General features: G+C 54.7%; 1 protein-coding gene across 3 annotated transcripts in view; it reads right to left on the bottom strand.

The window, feature by feature from the left end:
• The window catches only part of SEPTIN9 (septin 9), a 179179-nt gene that overhangs the window by 139231 nt on the left and 23184 nt on the right, over positions 1-16764 (bottom strand). The window contains exon 1 of one of the 3 annotated variants that reach the window (XM_005908017.3): positions 8957-9854. The exons of the other annotated variants lie outside the window; for them this stretch is intronic. Within the exon in view, the coding sequence (XP_005908079.1) occupies positions 8957-8981 (25 nt within the window). The 5' untranslated portion in view covers positions 8982-9854. Of the gene's footprint in view, positions 1-8956; positions 9855-16764 lie in introns of those variants that run through there. 3 annotated transcript variants of the gene reach the window in all.

The following is a 16764-nucleotide window of genomic DNA, read 5'->3' as shown; positions in this document are numbered from 1 at the left end:
ATTGGTTAGCTGCCTGACAGCGATTTCAGATGACCAGTCCCAAAGGAGCAAGGGACTGGCTGTCCCTTACCTCTTACTTTAGGCCAAGTACCTAGGGGATGCCTGAACCTAGCAGGACCTCCAGAAAGATTTGCTGGCTAACTCGGACGACTGCTGTCAATAGTTATCCTGCAAACAGGAATTTGGAGATGTCATGACCTGAGATGAACTCAAAGGTCATGACCTGAGATGAACAGACAGAGGTCACTGATTGGTCACTCGTGCTGGTAGGAGGGAGAACCAGGACCGTGGGGAGGAACAAGTGCTGGGGTGCAGGTTGCTGCCATCCGGAGCCGGGCGGCTCTTCACACCGGCAGACAGCCCAGCCCCAAAGCATTTTCTTTACTGTCTGAGCCACCAGCGAAGCCCTCCAAAAGCATTTTCAAGTTTTCATAGTAAACTTTCAGAGCCGGCGCTTCTTTGCTATTTCCAAGGGGTGTGTTGCTTTGTTTATTCAGCTTGCAAAAGTCAGAGTTTCCTCGTTTGTTAAAAAAAGAGAAGAAAGAAAGAAAAAAAGGAGGGAGCATGGGAAGGCCTAAGGCAGATCCCAAGCCCGAAGGCAGCAGGGGGTCTCCAGGAGCTGAGACCTGCATTGCTAACTGTCCTGAGTCCCAGCAAGGCCACTGGTTGGAGGAAACCTCCCTAGTTTCTCCACTGTGTCCCACCCCCACCCCACGCCCAGCCCAAGGGGAGTGGGATCCACACTACAGAATCCACATGAGAGCGGTGGAGGCAGGACTGTGGTCCGCGGGACTTTAGGCAAAGCGCTTTCGGTGGTGGCTTCCATTCAGAGATTTGTGCCCAGATGGGAAGGGAGACAATGGGGATGACCAGCTCTGAGCAGATGGTCATCGGAGACGTGAGGCCAGGATGGCAGAAGCAAAGAGGAACAGGGCTGGAGGAGGCTTCTGAGACAAAGCATGGGGATAGAACAGACACAGCCACAGCCAGTCTCACATGCAAGCTGGGCCGTGAGACTGCCAAGAACAGAGGCCTGCCTGACAGTGCGGCAGAGGCCCTGTTCAGCCGCGCTCTGCACCAGAGCGGAGGCCCCCCGGCTGGCCTGAGAGGGCATGGTCAAGGCCAGACCCAACCCAGAATCTCCCCCACTTCTTGCCACCCAATGCAGTCAACTTAGGTCTGAGACGGGGAAAAAAACAAAAGTAATGAATCAAGAACCCAGGACGTGAACTTGGAGCCTTACCTCACAACATGTACAAAAATGAACTCAAAATAGAGCAAAGGCCTAAATACAAGCGCTAAAACTATAAAACTCTCAGAGAGAAACACAGGGGGAAAGCTTTGTGACATTGGGTATGACACCGAAAGCCTGGACATTAAAAGGAAAAAGTTAATAAATTGAGCTGCATCAAAATTAAAAATTTGGGGGGACTTCCCTGGTGGTCCAGTGATTAAGAATCCACCCGCCAATGCAGGGGACACAGGTTCCATCCCTGGTCTGGAAACTAAGATTCCCCACGCCTCGGAACACCTAAGCCCATGCTCCATTCACAGCAGGAGAAGCCGCTGCAATGAGAAGCCCGCACACCACTACGGAGAGTAGCCCCCGCTGGCCGGAACCAGAGAGAGCCTGTCGGCAGCGGCAAAGACCCAGGATAGCCAAAAACAAACACACAAAATGTAAAACTTTTAAGCTCCAAAGGAGCCGATCAACAGAATGAAAAGGCAACACACAGAATCTTATGTCTGATGAGGAATTCATATCCAGAATATTTTTTTAAAAAAAAACACTAGGACTTTCTTATCGGTCCAGTGGTTAAAACTCTGGGCTTACACTGCAGGGGGCTCAGGTCCGATCCCTGGTGGGGAGGAAGGAACTGGGATCCCACATGACACAGAGCGAGGCCAGGAAAAAAAAAAAACAAACTTCTAGAACTCAATCACACACAAAAACAAACCACCCAATTAAAAAATTGACAAAGGGCATTTCTCCGAAGAAGACATACGGATGCCAACAGGTGCACGGGAAGATGCTCCACATCACTAATCATTAGGAAAATGCAAATCGAAACTGCAGTGAGGCACCCCCTCCCACTTAATAGACTGGCTGTTGTTTAAAAACATAACAGAAAATAACACGTGCTGGGGAGGATGTGGAGACACTGGAACCCACGTACCCTGTTTGTGGGAACGTAGAATGGTACAGCCGTGGTAAAAAGCAGTATGGCAGTTCCTCCCAAAATTAAACATAGAATTACCATGTGATTGGTGGCTCAGATAGTAAAGAATCCACCTGTATTGCAGAAGACCTGGGTTTGATCCCTGGGTTGGGAAGATCCCCTGGAGGAAGGCATGGCAACCCACTCCAGTATTCGCACCTGGAGAATCCCATGGACAGAGGAGCCTTGTGGGCTGCCGTCCACGGGAATGCAAAGACATGACTGAGCGACTAACACTCTTACTTTCTCCATGCGATCCAGTAATTCTTCTGGGTGTGTACCCAGAAAAATCTGAAAGCAAGGACTTAAGCAAATACCTACACACCCAGATTTATGGCAGCACTTTTCTTAAGAGCCAAAAGGTGATTCTTGATAGACCATGGATAAACAAAATACAGCCTACAACGGAATACTATTCTGCCTTAAACAGGAGGGGACTCTGACACCTGCTACAACATACAGGAACTTTGAAATTATTAAATGAAATAAGCCAGTCACAAAAAGACAAATACTGAATGATTCCATTTACATAAGGAACCTGAAATAGTCAAATTCACATAGACAGAAAGCAGAAGGGTGTTGGGCAGGGTCAGGGAGGACGGGGGAATGAGGAAGTAGTGTTTAACAGGGCTTCACTTTGAGAAGATAGGGGCTTCTCTGATGGCTCTGTTGGTAAAGAATCCACCTGCAATGCAGGAAACCGCGGTTCAATTCCTGGGTCGGAAGATCCTCTGGAGAAGGGATAGACTACCCACTCCAGTATTCTTGGGCTTCCCTGTGGCTCAGCTGGTAAAGAATCCACCTGCAATGTGGGAGACCTGGGTCGGGAAGATCCCCTGGAGAAGGGAATGGCTACCCACTCCAGTATTTTGGCCTGGAGAATTCCATGGACTGTGTAGTCCGTGAAGTTGCAAACAGTCAGACACGACTCAGCAACTTTCACTTTCACTTCACTTTGAGAAGATGGAAAAAGCTCTGGAGATGGATGGATGATTGCACAACTATGCGAGAGCACATAGTGCCCCTGAATTACACACCTAAAAATCGCTGAAAAGGCACACTTCATACCATATGAAATCTCTTACATGTGGAATCTTTAAAAAGGGTTGTTGTTTAGTCACTAACTCATGTCTGACTCTTTGTGACCCTGTGGACTGTAGCCCACCAGGCTCCTCTGTCCATGGGATTCCCCAGGCAAGAATACTGGAGTGGGTTGTCATTTCCTCTTCCAGGGCATCTTCCCGACCCAAGGGTCAAACTCAAATCTCCTGCATTGGCAAACAGATTCTTTGCCGCTGAGCCACCAGGGAAGTCCTAAAAAAGGGTGCAAATGCACTTATGTACAAAACACAAGTAGAGTCACAGGTGTAGAAAACAAACTATGGTTGCTGGGGAATAAAGATGGGGGCGTGTACACTGGGAAACTGGGTTGAGTACACACATATACATGTGACAGATAACTAACAAGGACCGGGAACTTAGCACCCAGACCTCCACCTGATACTCTGTAATGGGATTTCCCTGGTGGTCCAGTGGCTAAGGCTCCATGCTTCCAGTGCAGGGGGCGCAGGTTCAATCTCTGGTCAGGGAGCTAGATCCCACACGATGTAACTAAAAATCCCGAATGTCGCAATGAAGTCGAAAGATCCCACGTGCTGCAACTAAGACTTAGAGCAGCCAAGGTAACTAAAATAAATATTATTTTAAAAATTACTCTGTAATGACCTACTTGGGAAAAGAATCTAAAAAAGAGTAGATTATAACTGATCCACCTTGCTGTACACCAGAAACTAATACAACATTGTAAACCAACTATAATAAATCCTTTTTAAAAAGGCACATTTTATGTTATGTACATTTTACCACAATTTGTTTTAAATGAGTCCAGAGCCCTGGGCACCCGAGGTCCTTACACACAAGGAGTCAGTCCCAATCTCATGATATACTGTTATTGAAGGCGGTTCTTTATTGTATAACAACGTGATGGTCATGCCATTCCTTAGTAGGACTTTACATTGAAATAAATCCTCTAATCAGGAAAGGTTTTGGACAGACCTATTTGGGGCACAAATAAAAAAAATTACAAAGCACCAGGCGAAGGTGACCGTATCAGGCAGGCTGCCCCAGGTATCCACTCTGTCCTAGGTCCCTTCTGTCCCCAGAGCCTGTCCCAGGCCTCACCCCACTAGCAGGGGACACAAGCAGCTCCCAGCAGGAAGGTGCCTGGAAGCGGGGCAGGCAGGCTTCTGGAATTCTCATGGGACTGGGCTTCCCACACCATACCAGGAGTAGGGGACCCAATGGCAAAGGCTTGCAGCCAGACTCGGGGACTTCAAGGCATCTTAGGATATGGAATTATCCTGTGCATGGAGGACGCATGAGAACTGGAGTGGGTTGAATGGCGGCCTCCTCAAAACTCATGTTCACCTGGAACCTCTGGACATGGTCCTATTTGGAGAAAAGGGTCTTGCTGATGTCATTAGGATAAGGATCTGGAGTTGTGGTCATGCTGGGTTATATGTGTGCTCAGTCCCTCAGTCCTGTCAGACTCTGCGACCCCACGGAGAATAGTCCGCCAGGCTCCTCTGCTCACGGGATTTCCCAGCAAGAACGCTGGAATGGGTTGTCATTTCCTCCTCCAGAAAGGAAATGACCTTTTCCCAGGGATCAACCCTGCATCTCTTGCATCTCCTGCACTGGCAGCCGGATTCTTTACCACTGAGCCATCTGGGAAGTCCCAGTGGATTACTGGAGTGGGCCCTAAATCCAGGAACGAGTGTCCCTATAAGAGAGAAGCAGAGGGAGACCTGAGACACAGAAGAAGGCCCTGTGACAACAGAGGCGAAGACTGGAGTGAGCATCCAGCAGCCAAGGATGCCAAGGTGCACCATCCACCACCAGAGGCCAGGAGACTCATGGAGAGGATGCTGTCGCAGGGCATCCTGAAGGAGCCAACCCTCCAACACATTGACTTCAGACGTCTGGCCTCCAGGGCTGGGAGAGGATCCATTGCTGTCGCTGTAAGCTCCCCAGGCAGTGGTACTTGGTTACATCAGCCCTAGGAACCTAAGTGGTACTGGATACCACTACTGGATACTGGAGTGGGTAGCCTTTCCCTTCTCCGGGGCATCTTCCCAACCCAGGGATTAAACCCAGGTCTCCCGCATTGCAGGCAGATTCTTTACCAGCTGAGCCACCAGTGAAGCCCAAGAATACTGGAGTGGGTAGCTTATCCCTTCTCTAGCAGATCTTTCCGATCTAGGAATTGAACTGGGGTATCCTGTATTGCAGGTGGATTCTTTACCAACTGAGCTATCAGGGAAGCCCTAGGAAACCAAGGCCCAGGTCAATCAGAGCTACAAGAGGAAGAGGACCAGGCAGGCCTCGGGCCAAGCCTCTCATCCTGGAGACAGGAAAATCAAGCTCTGGCAACACGGGTCCAGGACACTGATGACCGCAGCGAGTCAAGGGTATGAACTGCCCAGGGACCCAGAGACAAGAGGAGCCATCAGAGTGAGGCCCAAAGCATGCTTCCCATGATGGGGGGCTGTCCAGCCCCCAGCCCGCCTCATGGCCATGACACAGGACCCCCTGAGCAAGTCAGAGAACCAGCTCTCTCCTCCCTAGTGAGCCTGGGACAGACATCCAGTGACAACGTGACCTGGCCCTCCCCGCCCCCCAGACCAGCCTCCATGACCAAGCAGAGAAACATCTACATTCTCTGCCGACAGCTCACCACGCGGCCATTCCCAGCCTCCCCGAGGCCCAGCTGAGCTAAGTCACTGCCCCCCCACCCTCACCCCGCCCCAGTGGAAAGTTCCCTTCCTGGAGATTCTCCCTGCTGAAACACAAGCCCTTGGAACGAGATAAAACTGCTTGATTTGTAAAAGCCACAAAGCCAGTCCAGAACAAGGAAAAAAATGCCGACCCTTGGCTGGAAGGAGGCCGGTGTCTCAGCGGCCAGTCACTGCTCGGTGACTCATCCCGGCCTGCTGACAAGCCCTCCGGCATCTTCCCAGGGCACAGCCTCAGCCTCAAGGGAGCTGGAGACAGCGTGGCTGCCCCAGAGAACCTGGACCCCAAACCGGGCAAGAGTTGGTGCTCCCGGGAGATGGAGCAGGGACACCTGAGGTCTCCTGAGATAGCCCCCAACTGCCCCAAGCCCCTTCCCCACCAACCCCTCCTGGACAGCTGCTGGGCAGTGGCCAAGAGCCAGCCAGACCCTCCTTAAATGCCAGCCCAGAGGGTCATGAGCAGGAACAGCTGATTCTGGAAATTGGCGGGTGGGGCGTCTGGCCAGACAGGCCACCATCCACACACGCTGGGCATCGTGACTCCAGCCTCACTCCTACTCGGTGTCCCGCTGGGGAGGGAGGCAGCTACCTCAACTGCCTAATGGGGTCCCAGAGGGGCAGGGACTGTGAGCGGCAGCCCCACAGGAGACGGGGACCCCCAGAATCAGCTCAGAGCCCACTGGTGGCGGGGGGGCAAGGCCTGCTGCTCCGTCTCCCCCACTTTACAGATTAGGAAATGGAGCCTAGGGCCACAGAGCGACTTGCTCGAGGTCCCAGCAGGAACAGGGTAGAGATAGCTTCCCCAGGGGTCGCTGAAGCTCTGAGTTACAATTAAAGACCAAGGTCAAGGTCCAACCAGGTTTGAGGAACTTGAGGGACAGCTTGAGGACCTGCATTTTCTGGAACCAGGTTTCTAACCCAAGCTTTGAAAGAAATAAGTATCTTTGGATGAAAACGCATTTAAATGAGGATTTCTTAGGAAATCCCAATTTCTCCTCAGGCGTAGCCCGGGGGAAGGCACCCGCTCCACTTCTCATCACGAGGGCGTGGTGCTCAGCGAGGCTATAAAGGCACAGAGCTGACTGTTTATTCAGTTCCTGAAAAAGTTCCTGGAGTTTGCTCAGCCTGGGAGGTTCCAGGACGTTGCCACCACTTCTGACTCCCCAGAGACCCCTTCCCAGCCCTTGTGCTCTGGCTCTCTGGTCGCCTGTCACCCAGCTGGGCCTTGGCTTGGTCATCCGTGAAAGTGAAGGCTGGGTGGGAGGCCCTTGACCACCAGGCCAGCAGAGTGATCATCTTCCCAAGTCCTGCACCCGGCAGCCCCTGCCGAGGCTGAGAGCAGGGAACCCCGGCTCCCACCCCGTCCACCCCGGCCAGCCCACGTCACTGGTGCGGTTTCACCAGTCGTGCCTTCTGGTGGTCTCCGGGGCCACCCCAGCTCCCGTGGTTGGTTGTGGTGCCCATTGGTGCGGGCCCAGTGGCATGGATACGCACGTACACCCACCGCCCATCAGCAGCTCCCCTGCCTGTGGGTGCCCCATCCGCCCTGACACCACACTGGGATCTGATCAGCCCCTGGAGCAGCAGGCAAGGGGCCACCTTCAGAGGAGCCACGGAGACATGGCTTCCTCCCCTATGGCTTCTTGGGGAGTCCACCATCCCCACCACAACACACGCAGTGACAAACAACAGAACAGTCTGATGACACCTGTGAAGACACCCAGGGGCCAGCTCAGAGCACCTGAAGCCTGGACGCTGATGCCCAAGACGTCTCAGCCTGCGCCATGTACCCCAGCACCTGGCGCGAGGGCTGCGCCGCAAGCAGCAGGCTGGGGAATGAATGGGAACTACTCCTGATGACGTCAGATGCTGACCCAGGACACACGCCTGGGAGAAGGATCTTAGGAGGTCCACCTTGGAAACAGGGGGCTTTTAACCGGGGTGACTTAGGAGGGGCAGCCTCTTTTCTCTCCTCTTGTCGGTTCTTGCCCAGTCCTGATGGGGCTGAGCCCACTCGGTGCGGGGCTACCTTAACTCAAAACGTAACTCAAAACGCATGCTGTGTGCAGTGTGAATACCAATCCAGGGACCTGGAAGCCCCCTCCAACCCAAGGACCAGGCGTCTGCCCTCACGCCTTGCCCCGCCGTGACATTCAGATGTTCTAATCAGTGATTCTACCCCAGAATCTGAGCAGAGCCCACAGATCTGGTCTCTCTGTCCTGAAACGTCCCATCCAGACAGGGATGCTCATCGCTACCCTCCTCCCTGTTCTCTGTGCCCAGGTGAGGACAGGACCCGGATGACGCCAACCCCGCAAGTGGGGGTCACCTTGGTCAACTCCCCCAAGCTTCCGGCAGAGCAGGAGGAGTTCTGTCCACTGTGTGTGCATACACACGCACACACACACATCGGCACATCTTGTCTGGGCACTGGGAGCTCCCAGCCCTGTAATCAACTCCCAGGAAGGCACCAAAATGCTATTTCAGGGAGGAGACCAAGGCGGCCTTGAAGACTTTGGCGAGCAGCGGACAAACAAACCACACGGTGGACAGACAAACCAAAGCGGCGCCCCGGTGCCGCCGGACCAGACCCCAGCGCCAGAATCGGGTCCCCCCCACCAGACCGTTTCCTGGACTTCAGCGCCCACTGTCTCAGCATTCACAGCCGCCTTCAGATGCAAAAGTGGCACACTGGGAAATGAAAGAGAAATAGTGAGGGAAGGGAGAGGCGAGTTTAAATAAAAGCCAGACTTAGCGAAGCTCCGCTTTTGGAACATTATGGAACATTATGTCCCAGGACCTCAGAACAGTAGAGAGGAAAAGAAATATGCCCGGAAAAATGAGCCGAGGTGACCCCTGGGTGCTTATGTCCCAAAGCATAAAGAAAGTTTTGAGTTAAGGGGAAGGGGCAGCACGGGGCAGGGAGGAGGGCCCCTTGCCTACCTGTGATCCGGTCTCTCTCCATCATTACGGATATATTTAGCAGCAGGCGGGAGTCCCAGCGTCCCCCTTTCCAGAGACGTCCTCCCCTTTCTCACCCCGTCGCCCTCCCTCTTTCTGCCTCCTCCTCCTCCTCCTCCTCCAAAAACACTCTTTGTCTGGTCTAATTTCTTCAATCTGTTGCAATCACGAATGCCTCCAAATTACCACATTTCCATGTGCTGATCATATGTTTGTGCTCCAAACTGAAGTAGCATTGTCTCTTGGAACCGGGAGGGGAAAGGGAGCGAAGGAGAGAAATAAAAAGAAGAGGCGGGAGCGCGGGCCGGACGTGGGCCTTGAAAGGCTCCCGCGGTCCCCGGGGTCCTGCGGCCGAGGACCGGCCGGCAGGGGCTTTGTGCGGTGGCTCCCGAGGTGCGGCGGCGAGTGGCTTCCGGCGCCTTCTCTCCACCCCCTCCAGCCCCTCCGCCCGGGGCTTCTCGTCTGGCTGCTCCTTTTTAATATCCACTTGGAGAAGCTTAACTTAGCCTCTTGGAAACCAGCTCACAGAGTCAAATTCCTGGCGACTCGCAGAGTCTTTCATTCCGCCCCCCGGCCCGCGATGCTGCGATTTCCTCTGGTTTGAGCCTTTGCAAAGCCTGGTTCCTGCCTGCCTGCCCGCCTGGGCTCCCCTCCACCTCCGCCGGCCCTGCGCCCCCACCCCGGCCTGGCCGGAAGGAGCGGTGGTCGCGTCCCAGGCCGGCTGCCACGGGGAAGGTTCAGGAACACCTGCCAGGGATGAGCCGGAGAAGTGCCCCCCTGCAGATGCCCGGGTGTCCTGTCAGCTTGCTGGGACAGAGGAGGCGACAGAGGAGCTGGCTGGCCCGCCCCGGCGGAGAGGGGAGCGCGGGAAGGAGACTTCCTGGAAGATTCCTACCCCTTGCTCGTGAGTCAGTGAGTCTCCAGCCGTCCCCTGGGAGGGCGCGCAGTTCCTCACCACAGATTCCCCAGACTCAGCGCCTCTCTGGGAGGAGGGGACAGGGGCCTGGCCTGGCTGGGGGCTCAGCTGTTGCTCGGGTCTAGAGGGCTGCTCACCTGGCAACTCAGGGGCAGTGGGGGGAAGGGCAGCACGTGGTCAGAGTGAGGGCTGGGGGTTGGTGGGGTGGGGCACTGGGGCTGGTGGCATCTCCTCTGCTCTTTAAGTTTCATTCACTTCAAGGGTTCAAACTAGCAGCCCTCCACTCAAGGAACACAGAAACAGGCTCTGTTTGCCTGCCTGACCCTGCCTAAAGAAATTGTTGTATCTGTGCCAATGTTGAACACTTGGGCAATTTCACCAAGAACTGCAGATTTTCCTCTTGGAAAAGGGAGGGCATACAGCCACACGGAATGAGCCCTCACGGGGCGGGTTTGAAGAGTGCTTCCCTCTTTAGATGAAACTGCCTTTTTTTGGCTTGCTGTGGTCCCCACAGTAAAATGATGCACTCGGTCTGATTATCTGCTGGCGCCTCCCCAGGTGGTCTCTCAGCTTGAGGTCTCTGCCCCACGGCCACACGGGCAATGTGTCACCGGAAGAGGGCCACACACCATTCTCTGTCGGATGGCTCCCTCTGCCCAGGGCAGGACTCCAAATGCAGTTTCCAAAGTATCGAGGGAAGGAGAAGAGGGCAATAGAAGATGAGACGGTACGATGGCATCACCGACTCAATGGACATGAATTTGAGCAAACTCGGGGAGACAGTGAAGGGCAGAGGAGCCTGGTGTGCTGTAGTCCATGGGGTCACAAAGAGTCTAACAGCAAGAACAACAAAGTGGCAAGGGCATTTTCTTGGGGGTGGGAGTGGGGGCCGACACCTTCTGGGAGACACCGAATCGCAGCTCCCAGCAGAGTCTGGAGGACAGCTCCAAAGCCGGCCACCTGCACAGTGAGGAGAGGTGTTTCGGGCAGCTTTGGGGCACCCTGTAGGCTGAATAATGCTCCCCCCCCCCGACAAGATCTCATAACCTAATCCCCTGAACCTGTACATGGGAACTTGTTAGCATAGAGTCATTGCAGGTCCAATTAAGTGAAGGATCTTGAGATGGGGGGAGACATTACTTTGCCAACAAAGGTCCGTCTAGTCAAGGCTATGGTTTTTCCAGTGGTCATGTATGGATGTGAGAGTGGTCATGTATGGACTGTGAAGAAAGCTGAGCGCCGAAGAATTGATGCTTTTGAACTGTGGTGTTGGAGAAGACTCTTGAGAGTCCCTTGGACTGCAAGGAGATCCAACCAGTCCATTCTGAAGGAGATCAGCCCTGGGATTTCTTTGGAAGGAATGATGCTAAAGCTGAAACTCTTTGGCCACCTCATGCAAAGAGTTGACTCATTGGAAAAGACTCTGATGCTGGGAGGGATTGGGGGCAGGAGGAGAAGGGAACAACAGAGGATGAGATGGCTGGATGGCATCACCGACTCGATGGACGTGAGTCTGAGTGAACTCCGGGAGTTGGTGATGGACAGGGAGGCCTGGCGTGCTGTGATTCATGGGGTTGCAAAGAGTCAGACACGACTGAGCGACTGAACTGAACTAAACTTGAGATGGGAGACTATTCTGAATCACTGGTGGGGAGGGAGGGGTGTCCTAAATGCCATCATGTGTATTTAAGAAGGGGACAGAGGGAGATCTCACACACACACAGAAGGGGATGCTCAAACAGAGCAATCAGAGATGCAGAGATGGTGGCCTTGAAAACCAGAGGGATGCAGCCACAAGCCAAGAAAGGCCGGCAGCCCCAGAAGCTGGAAGAGACAAAAACAGCTTCTCCCCTGGAGTCTTTGGAGGGACCTGGGCCTTGCTGAGACCTGGGTTTCAGGCTTCCGGCTTCCAGAACTATGAGAGAAGACATTTCTGCTGGTTTCAGCCCCCCAAGTTACTGGTAATTTGTTATTTACAGCAGCCACAGGAGATTCAAACAAGTACCACAGACGGACAAAAGAGCCATGGCTCCCTGGGCAATGCTCTCTGGTGAATGTATTTCATTCTAACGCATTACAATAAACCAACCACCGACAACCGAGCTAGAACAATGGGAATCATGCAGGGTTTTTAGATGCGCTTACTTCACCTCTTTTCCGATTCTGAAAAAAACTGTTTTTGTTTTTTTCTGATTATACATGTACTATATGCTCATTACACTTAGGAACTACAGAAAACGGATTTAAAAAGAAACCCCTTTAAGACAGGGGGCTGTGTGACTCCAATCCCCACTGCAGCGAGCAGGGCCAGGAAGCCCCACGAGGCGGCAGACCAGTCCATGGGGTCTCCTCTGTCCTTCACTATCTCCCCGAGTTTGCCAGCTGGCGGGGGTGGTGGGCAGATGGCTGGGCCAGGACGAGGAGCGCAGTCATGGCCTCGGGAAACCTGGCCACTTCCTGCAGGCGTCAGTTGCACACGCCGTAGATTTTGCTGCTGCGGTCAGTGCAGCTGCTGAGCGCAGCTTTGACCCTCGCTTCCCGCCCCACTCCCCGCCCCGGCATAATCTGGCTCAACGTCCAGTCCCCAGTCATGCCTAAAACTCCAAGCATGCTGGCCCAAGCAGGGGATGATTTGAAACCGAAAACCTGGCCGCACCGATTGGCTCCGACAGGGCTGTGTTAGTTACGAGCCGTGCAGAGGCCGGGCGCAGAGGCAGCGTGAGGCCAGGCAGGGGAGAAGGGGCAGCCGACCCCCACTGTTTACTGAGTCCTGGCCTCGTTCCCAGCATCGGCCACTCGGGGCGACTGGCCAGGTCAGGGCTCCCCAAATGACTCCTCCCTCCAGCAGAACACGGAGGGAGCTCTGTGGTTCTGAAAAACTTTGTCCTGGTCTTAGATTCACCAAGCACATGAGCGCAGTAAACCAGTGAGCAGTCCCAGTGAGGGGGTCAGCGTTTGAAACCAGCACTTCTCCAAATCAACTGACGCCTGCTGTCCCGGGGAGGGAGGGCGCCCCCCCAACCCCAGGCCACAACTTTGGGGACCTCCCCTATGCCAGTCAATGAGTCCCTGCTCCCAGCCACCTGTGCCTGCCCGGATGGGGTTGCCCAGCAGCCCCTTCCAGACAGTTCTAAAGGCAGTATCTCTACCCTTGACCTCCACAGACCTGCCCCTGTGACCTGCATACTCCCTGCCACCTTCTTTTTGATGTCACCATCATCGGAGAGGGGCCCAGGGCAGGTAAAGAGGAAGAGTGAGGCCTGTTTTATCTGTGAAGACAACACTAAGTCCCCTTCCACGAAGCCCCCGCACCCAGCTGGAGGGGACACAGGAGTAAGAGGCGATCCCAGTGAGCCCTGAACTCCCAACACAGTCCAGGAGGCCTGGGCTGACCCAGCCGTGAAAAGGGGGCAGGCGCTCCAGGTAACTCTGACACGGGCAGCAGGGGCCTCAGGAAGGGGGTCCACAAGACGGGCACATTCTTGTTCCTGGGGCCCATTCTGGGGAGGGGCCTGTGAGGAGGTGGGAGGAGAGGATTCTAGCTGAAAGGACACTCTCTGAGGCTCTGGGCTCAGATTTCCTGCCACCTCTCACCTCTCCCACCCCTCAAGCAGGTACCTTCTTCGAGAATCCTCCATAATTGCCTCCTACCTATGGGAGACGCAGGGCTTCCCTGCTGCCTCAGTGGCAAAGAAACGGCCTGCCAGTGCAGGAGACGCGGGTTCGATCCCTGGGTCGGGAAGTGCCCTAGAGAAGGAAATGGCAACCCACTCTAGTATTCTTGCCTGGGAGATCCCAGGGACAGAGGATCCTGGTGGGCTGCAATCCATGGGGTCGCAAAAGGGTTGGACACGACTAAGCGACTAAACACCAACAAAGTGGGGGATACCAACCGCTCACTTTAAAAACAGACTTTTCCCTTCATTTCCTGCTCATCCTTCGATTCAACCACTGAAGTGCGCTTTCCTTAGTTAAAAATAAAGAAGCTCCATCCCTCCGGCCCCCTCCCACTGACCGTCCTGCAGTCATGGCTACTGTACCTGCCAGCAGAGTGGGCAGCCGGCCGAGACCCTCCAGGGCCGGCCCCAGTCTGGCCGCCTGCAGCCTCCCAGAGCAAGACGATGAATTCCGGGCCTGGGGCCGGCCGCATTCCTCTCCGGAATCTTCTCTCCACTTTTTATGGTGCCTCAAGTTTCGGCCGTTCCTAAATAAATACGATCCAGCTACTCTCTGCCCTGGGGACTGCTGCAGGGTTTACTGGTGCAAACAGCCTGGGCTGGCCTGTTGCTTTGGGAGTTCTTCCAGGTCAGCGTGGAAGGAAATCTAGACAAGGGAGAGAGACGGCCCAGACGGGGCCAAATTCCACCACTAACAGCCCTCGCGCTCAGCCATCCATCCCATCCTGCTGGAGCCGGGAGCTGGCGCTGTATTCCTGAAGGCCCCCAGCTCCCTGTGCAGAGCAAGGGGGAATCCAAGAGCGTGGGGACTAGAGTCCTCAGGAGAATCTGTCCCAAGGCCCCTACGTCTGCAGAACACACCAAAACTCCCCCAAAGGCCTGGTGTCTTTCACTTCCCGCTGGAAATCCCAACATTCTGCCTGCTCATGGCACCCAATAAAGGCTCCCAGGAGGAACAAGGGATTTGAGGATCGGGTGTGTAGATTAATCCAGACCAGCCCTACCCCAGAGAACTTTCTGTGCTGATGTAGATGCCACGGTCTCTGTCGCGTTCAATATGGCAGCCACGTGTGGCTGACGAGGGCCTACAGCGTGGCCCATGCTACTGAGGAACTGAGTTTTTAATTTGTGTTAAATAAATGCTTTAAATGAAAATAGCTACTGTGCCTACAGGCTGCCCTGTCGGGCAGGGTCTGCCTCTCCTCTGTCGCCTCTCTGGAGACCTGGCATTTTCCATAAGCCTCTCCCCCATAAGCAAACAAAGAGAAAAGCTACTTCTCAGCCAAGGTAAAAGAAGCCTGATGTTTCTATTTTAAATATGTTTTTTTGGCCAATCACACTCCCCCACCCCCCACCCAGCTTCTCCTATCAAGTTCAATTCGGCAACATTTACTGCCTGCCTGCCAAGTGCTGTAAGAGCACCCAGCCCTATGGGATGGGAGGACAGAGCAATGCCTGCTGCCCACCTGCTAACAGGATGGACAGGCTGGGTCAAATGACCAAATCACCCTAGAAAGAGATAGCTTCCAGAGCTGTGACCCCTCAGGGTAGGGAGGGGAGAGGCTGGACAGGGGGGAGGCCAGCAGGACTGGGGGCATTAGGCTAGGTTTACCAGGCGGTGCTAGTGGTAAAGAACCTCCCTGCCAACGCTGGAGATGTGAGAGACGCGGGTTTGATCCCTGGGTCGGAAAGATCCCCTGCAGGAGGGCATGGCAACCCACTCCAGGGTTCATGCCTGAAGAATCCCGTGGACAGAGGAACCTGGCGGGCTACAGTCCATGGGGTCACAAAGAATCAGATACGACTGAAGCGACTTAGCACACACGCACCTTTACTCTGTGGGGACAAGGGAAACTAAGGTTCTCTCAGTCAGAGGACCAGGCCCAGATCTGTTTTAAGGAATCCCGTGCGTGGAGCCCATTGCGCAAGCCCCGGCACACAGGTGGAACTTAGTAAAGCCCCCCGGATGCGGACCAGACAGGGAGGAGAGAAAGGGTGGGGAGAAAGGGTGGGGATAAGGGGAGACATGGAGGCCTAACTGAGACACGGAGGTCAAGGACGACACTGAGACGTTTGCTCGCGTGCCCAGGTGGATGGCGAGGCTGAGACATGAGAAATGAAGGAGAGGGTGTCAGCAAAGGGGGCGGGGGACAGCAGCTGGGGATCCCTGTGGGGGCCCAGGTGTCTGGTGAAAAGTGGCCAAGACTCTGGCCAGGTCTCTTCCTGGACCAGCCCCCCCGCCGCCGCCTGCAAAGGACACGCCCCCTCCCTTGGTGACGGGGAGGGGGGCCTTCTGTACTGCCCTGGAGAAAGGGTGGGCAATGAGCCATACACCCCCATACTGTCCATGGTGGGGGTGGCGTGGGGGGATAGCAGGCAGGCAGTGCAGCTGAGTGACAGGGGCGGGGCCCTTCCCCGCAGGAAGGGGTGTGTGAGCCGGGGCGGGGAGGGGGCCGCAGGGACACCAGCCGGGAGCTCACGCTGGGCACCCCCTATAAGGACAGAGACACAGCCCAGACAGTGGCATTTTAGAGAGTGCCTTGCGTGGGTGGGTGGAGACCACTCTCGATCTCGGAGGGAAGGGGCGCTAGCTTCCTGCAGCCGCTTTAACGAATCACCACATACCGGGTGGCTTAAAAATAGCAGAAATTAATTCTCTCACAGTTCTAGAGACAGAAGGCCAAACAAGGTGTCAGCAGGGCCGTGATCCCTCCAGGGGCTCTGGGAAAAAATTCTTCCCTCGTCCGTCTTCCCGTGGCCCCAGACATCCCATGGCGTGTGACCGCAAAGCTCCCATCTCTGCCTCTGTCTTCATGTGGCCTCCTTCCTGTGCGTCTGTGTCTCTCTTCTTATAAGGAGCCCAGTCATTGGATTTAGGGCCACCCTACTCCTCTATTACCCCATCTCTAGGCCCTGAACCTCTAAAAGCCCTATGTCCAAATAAAGTCGCTTTCTGAGGTTCTAAGTGAATATGAATCGGGGGTGGTTGGCACTGTTGAACCCACGACAGAAGGGACGAGGGCGGGTCAGGGGACGAGGCCACCACCCCCAGCAGCACTTGAAGGAGGAAAAGCAGGACCCAGCCACACACCAGATGTCAGGGCAGAAGGAGAAGGCCCCAGGGATCCCAGCCAGGGGACAGACCAGCATGGGCCGGGCAATGGAGGTGAGGAAACAGACAGAAGGGAAATGCCGTG

The sequence above is a fragment of the Bos mutus genome, chromosome 19 (genome assembly GCF_027580195.1).
Source record: "Bos mutus isolate GX-2022 chromosome 19, NWIPB_WYAK_1.1, whole genome shotgun sequence".
NCBI classification, from domain to species: Eukaryota; Metazoa; Chordata; class Mammalia; order Artiodactyla; family Bovidae; genus Bos; species Bos mutus.
The sequence above is the reverse complement of the archived record's forward strand: the minus strand, read 5'-3'. Positions and strand labels throughout refer to the sequence as shown.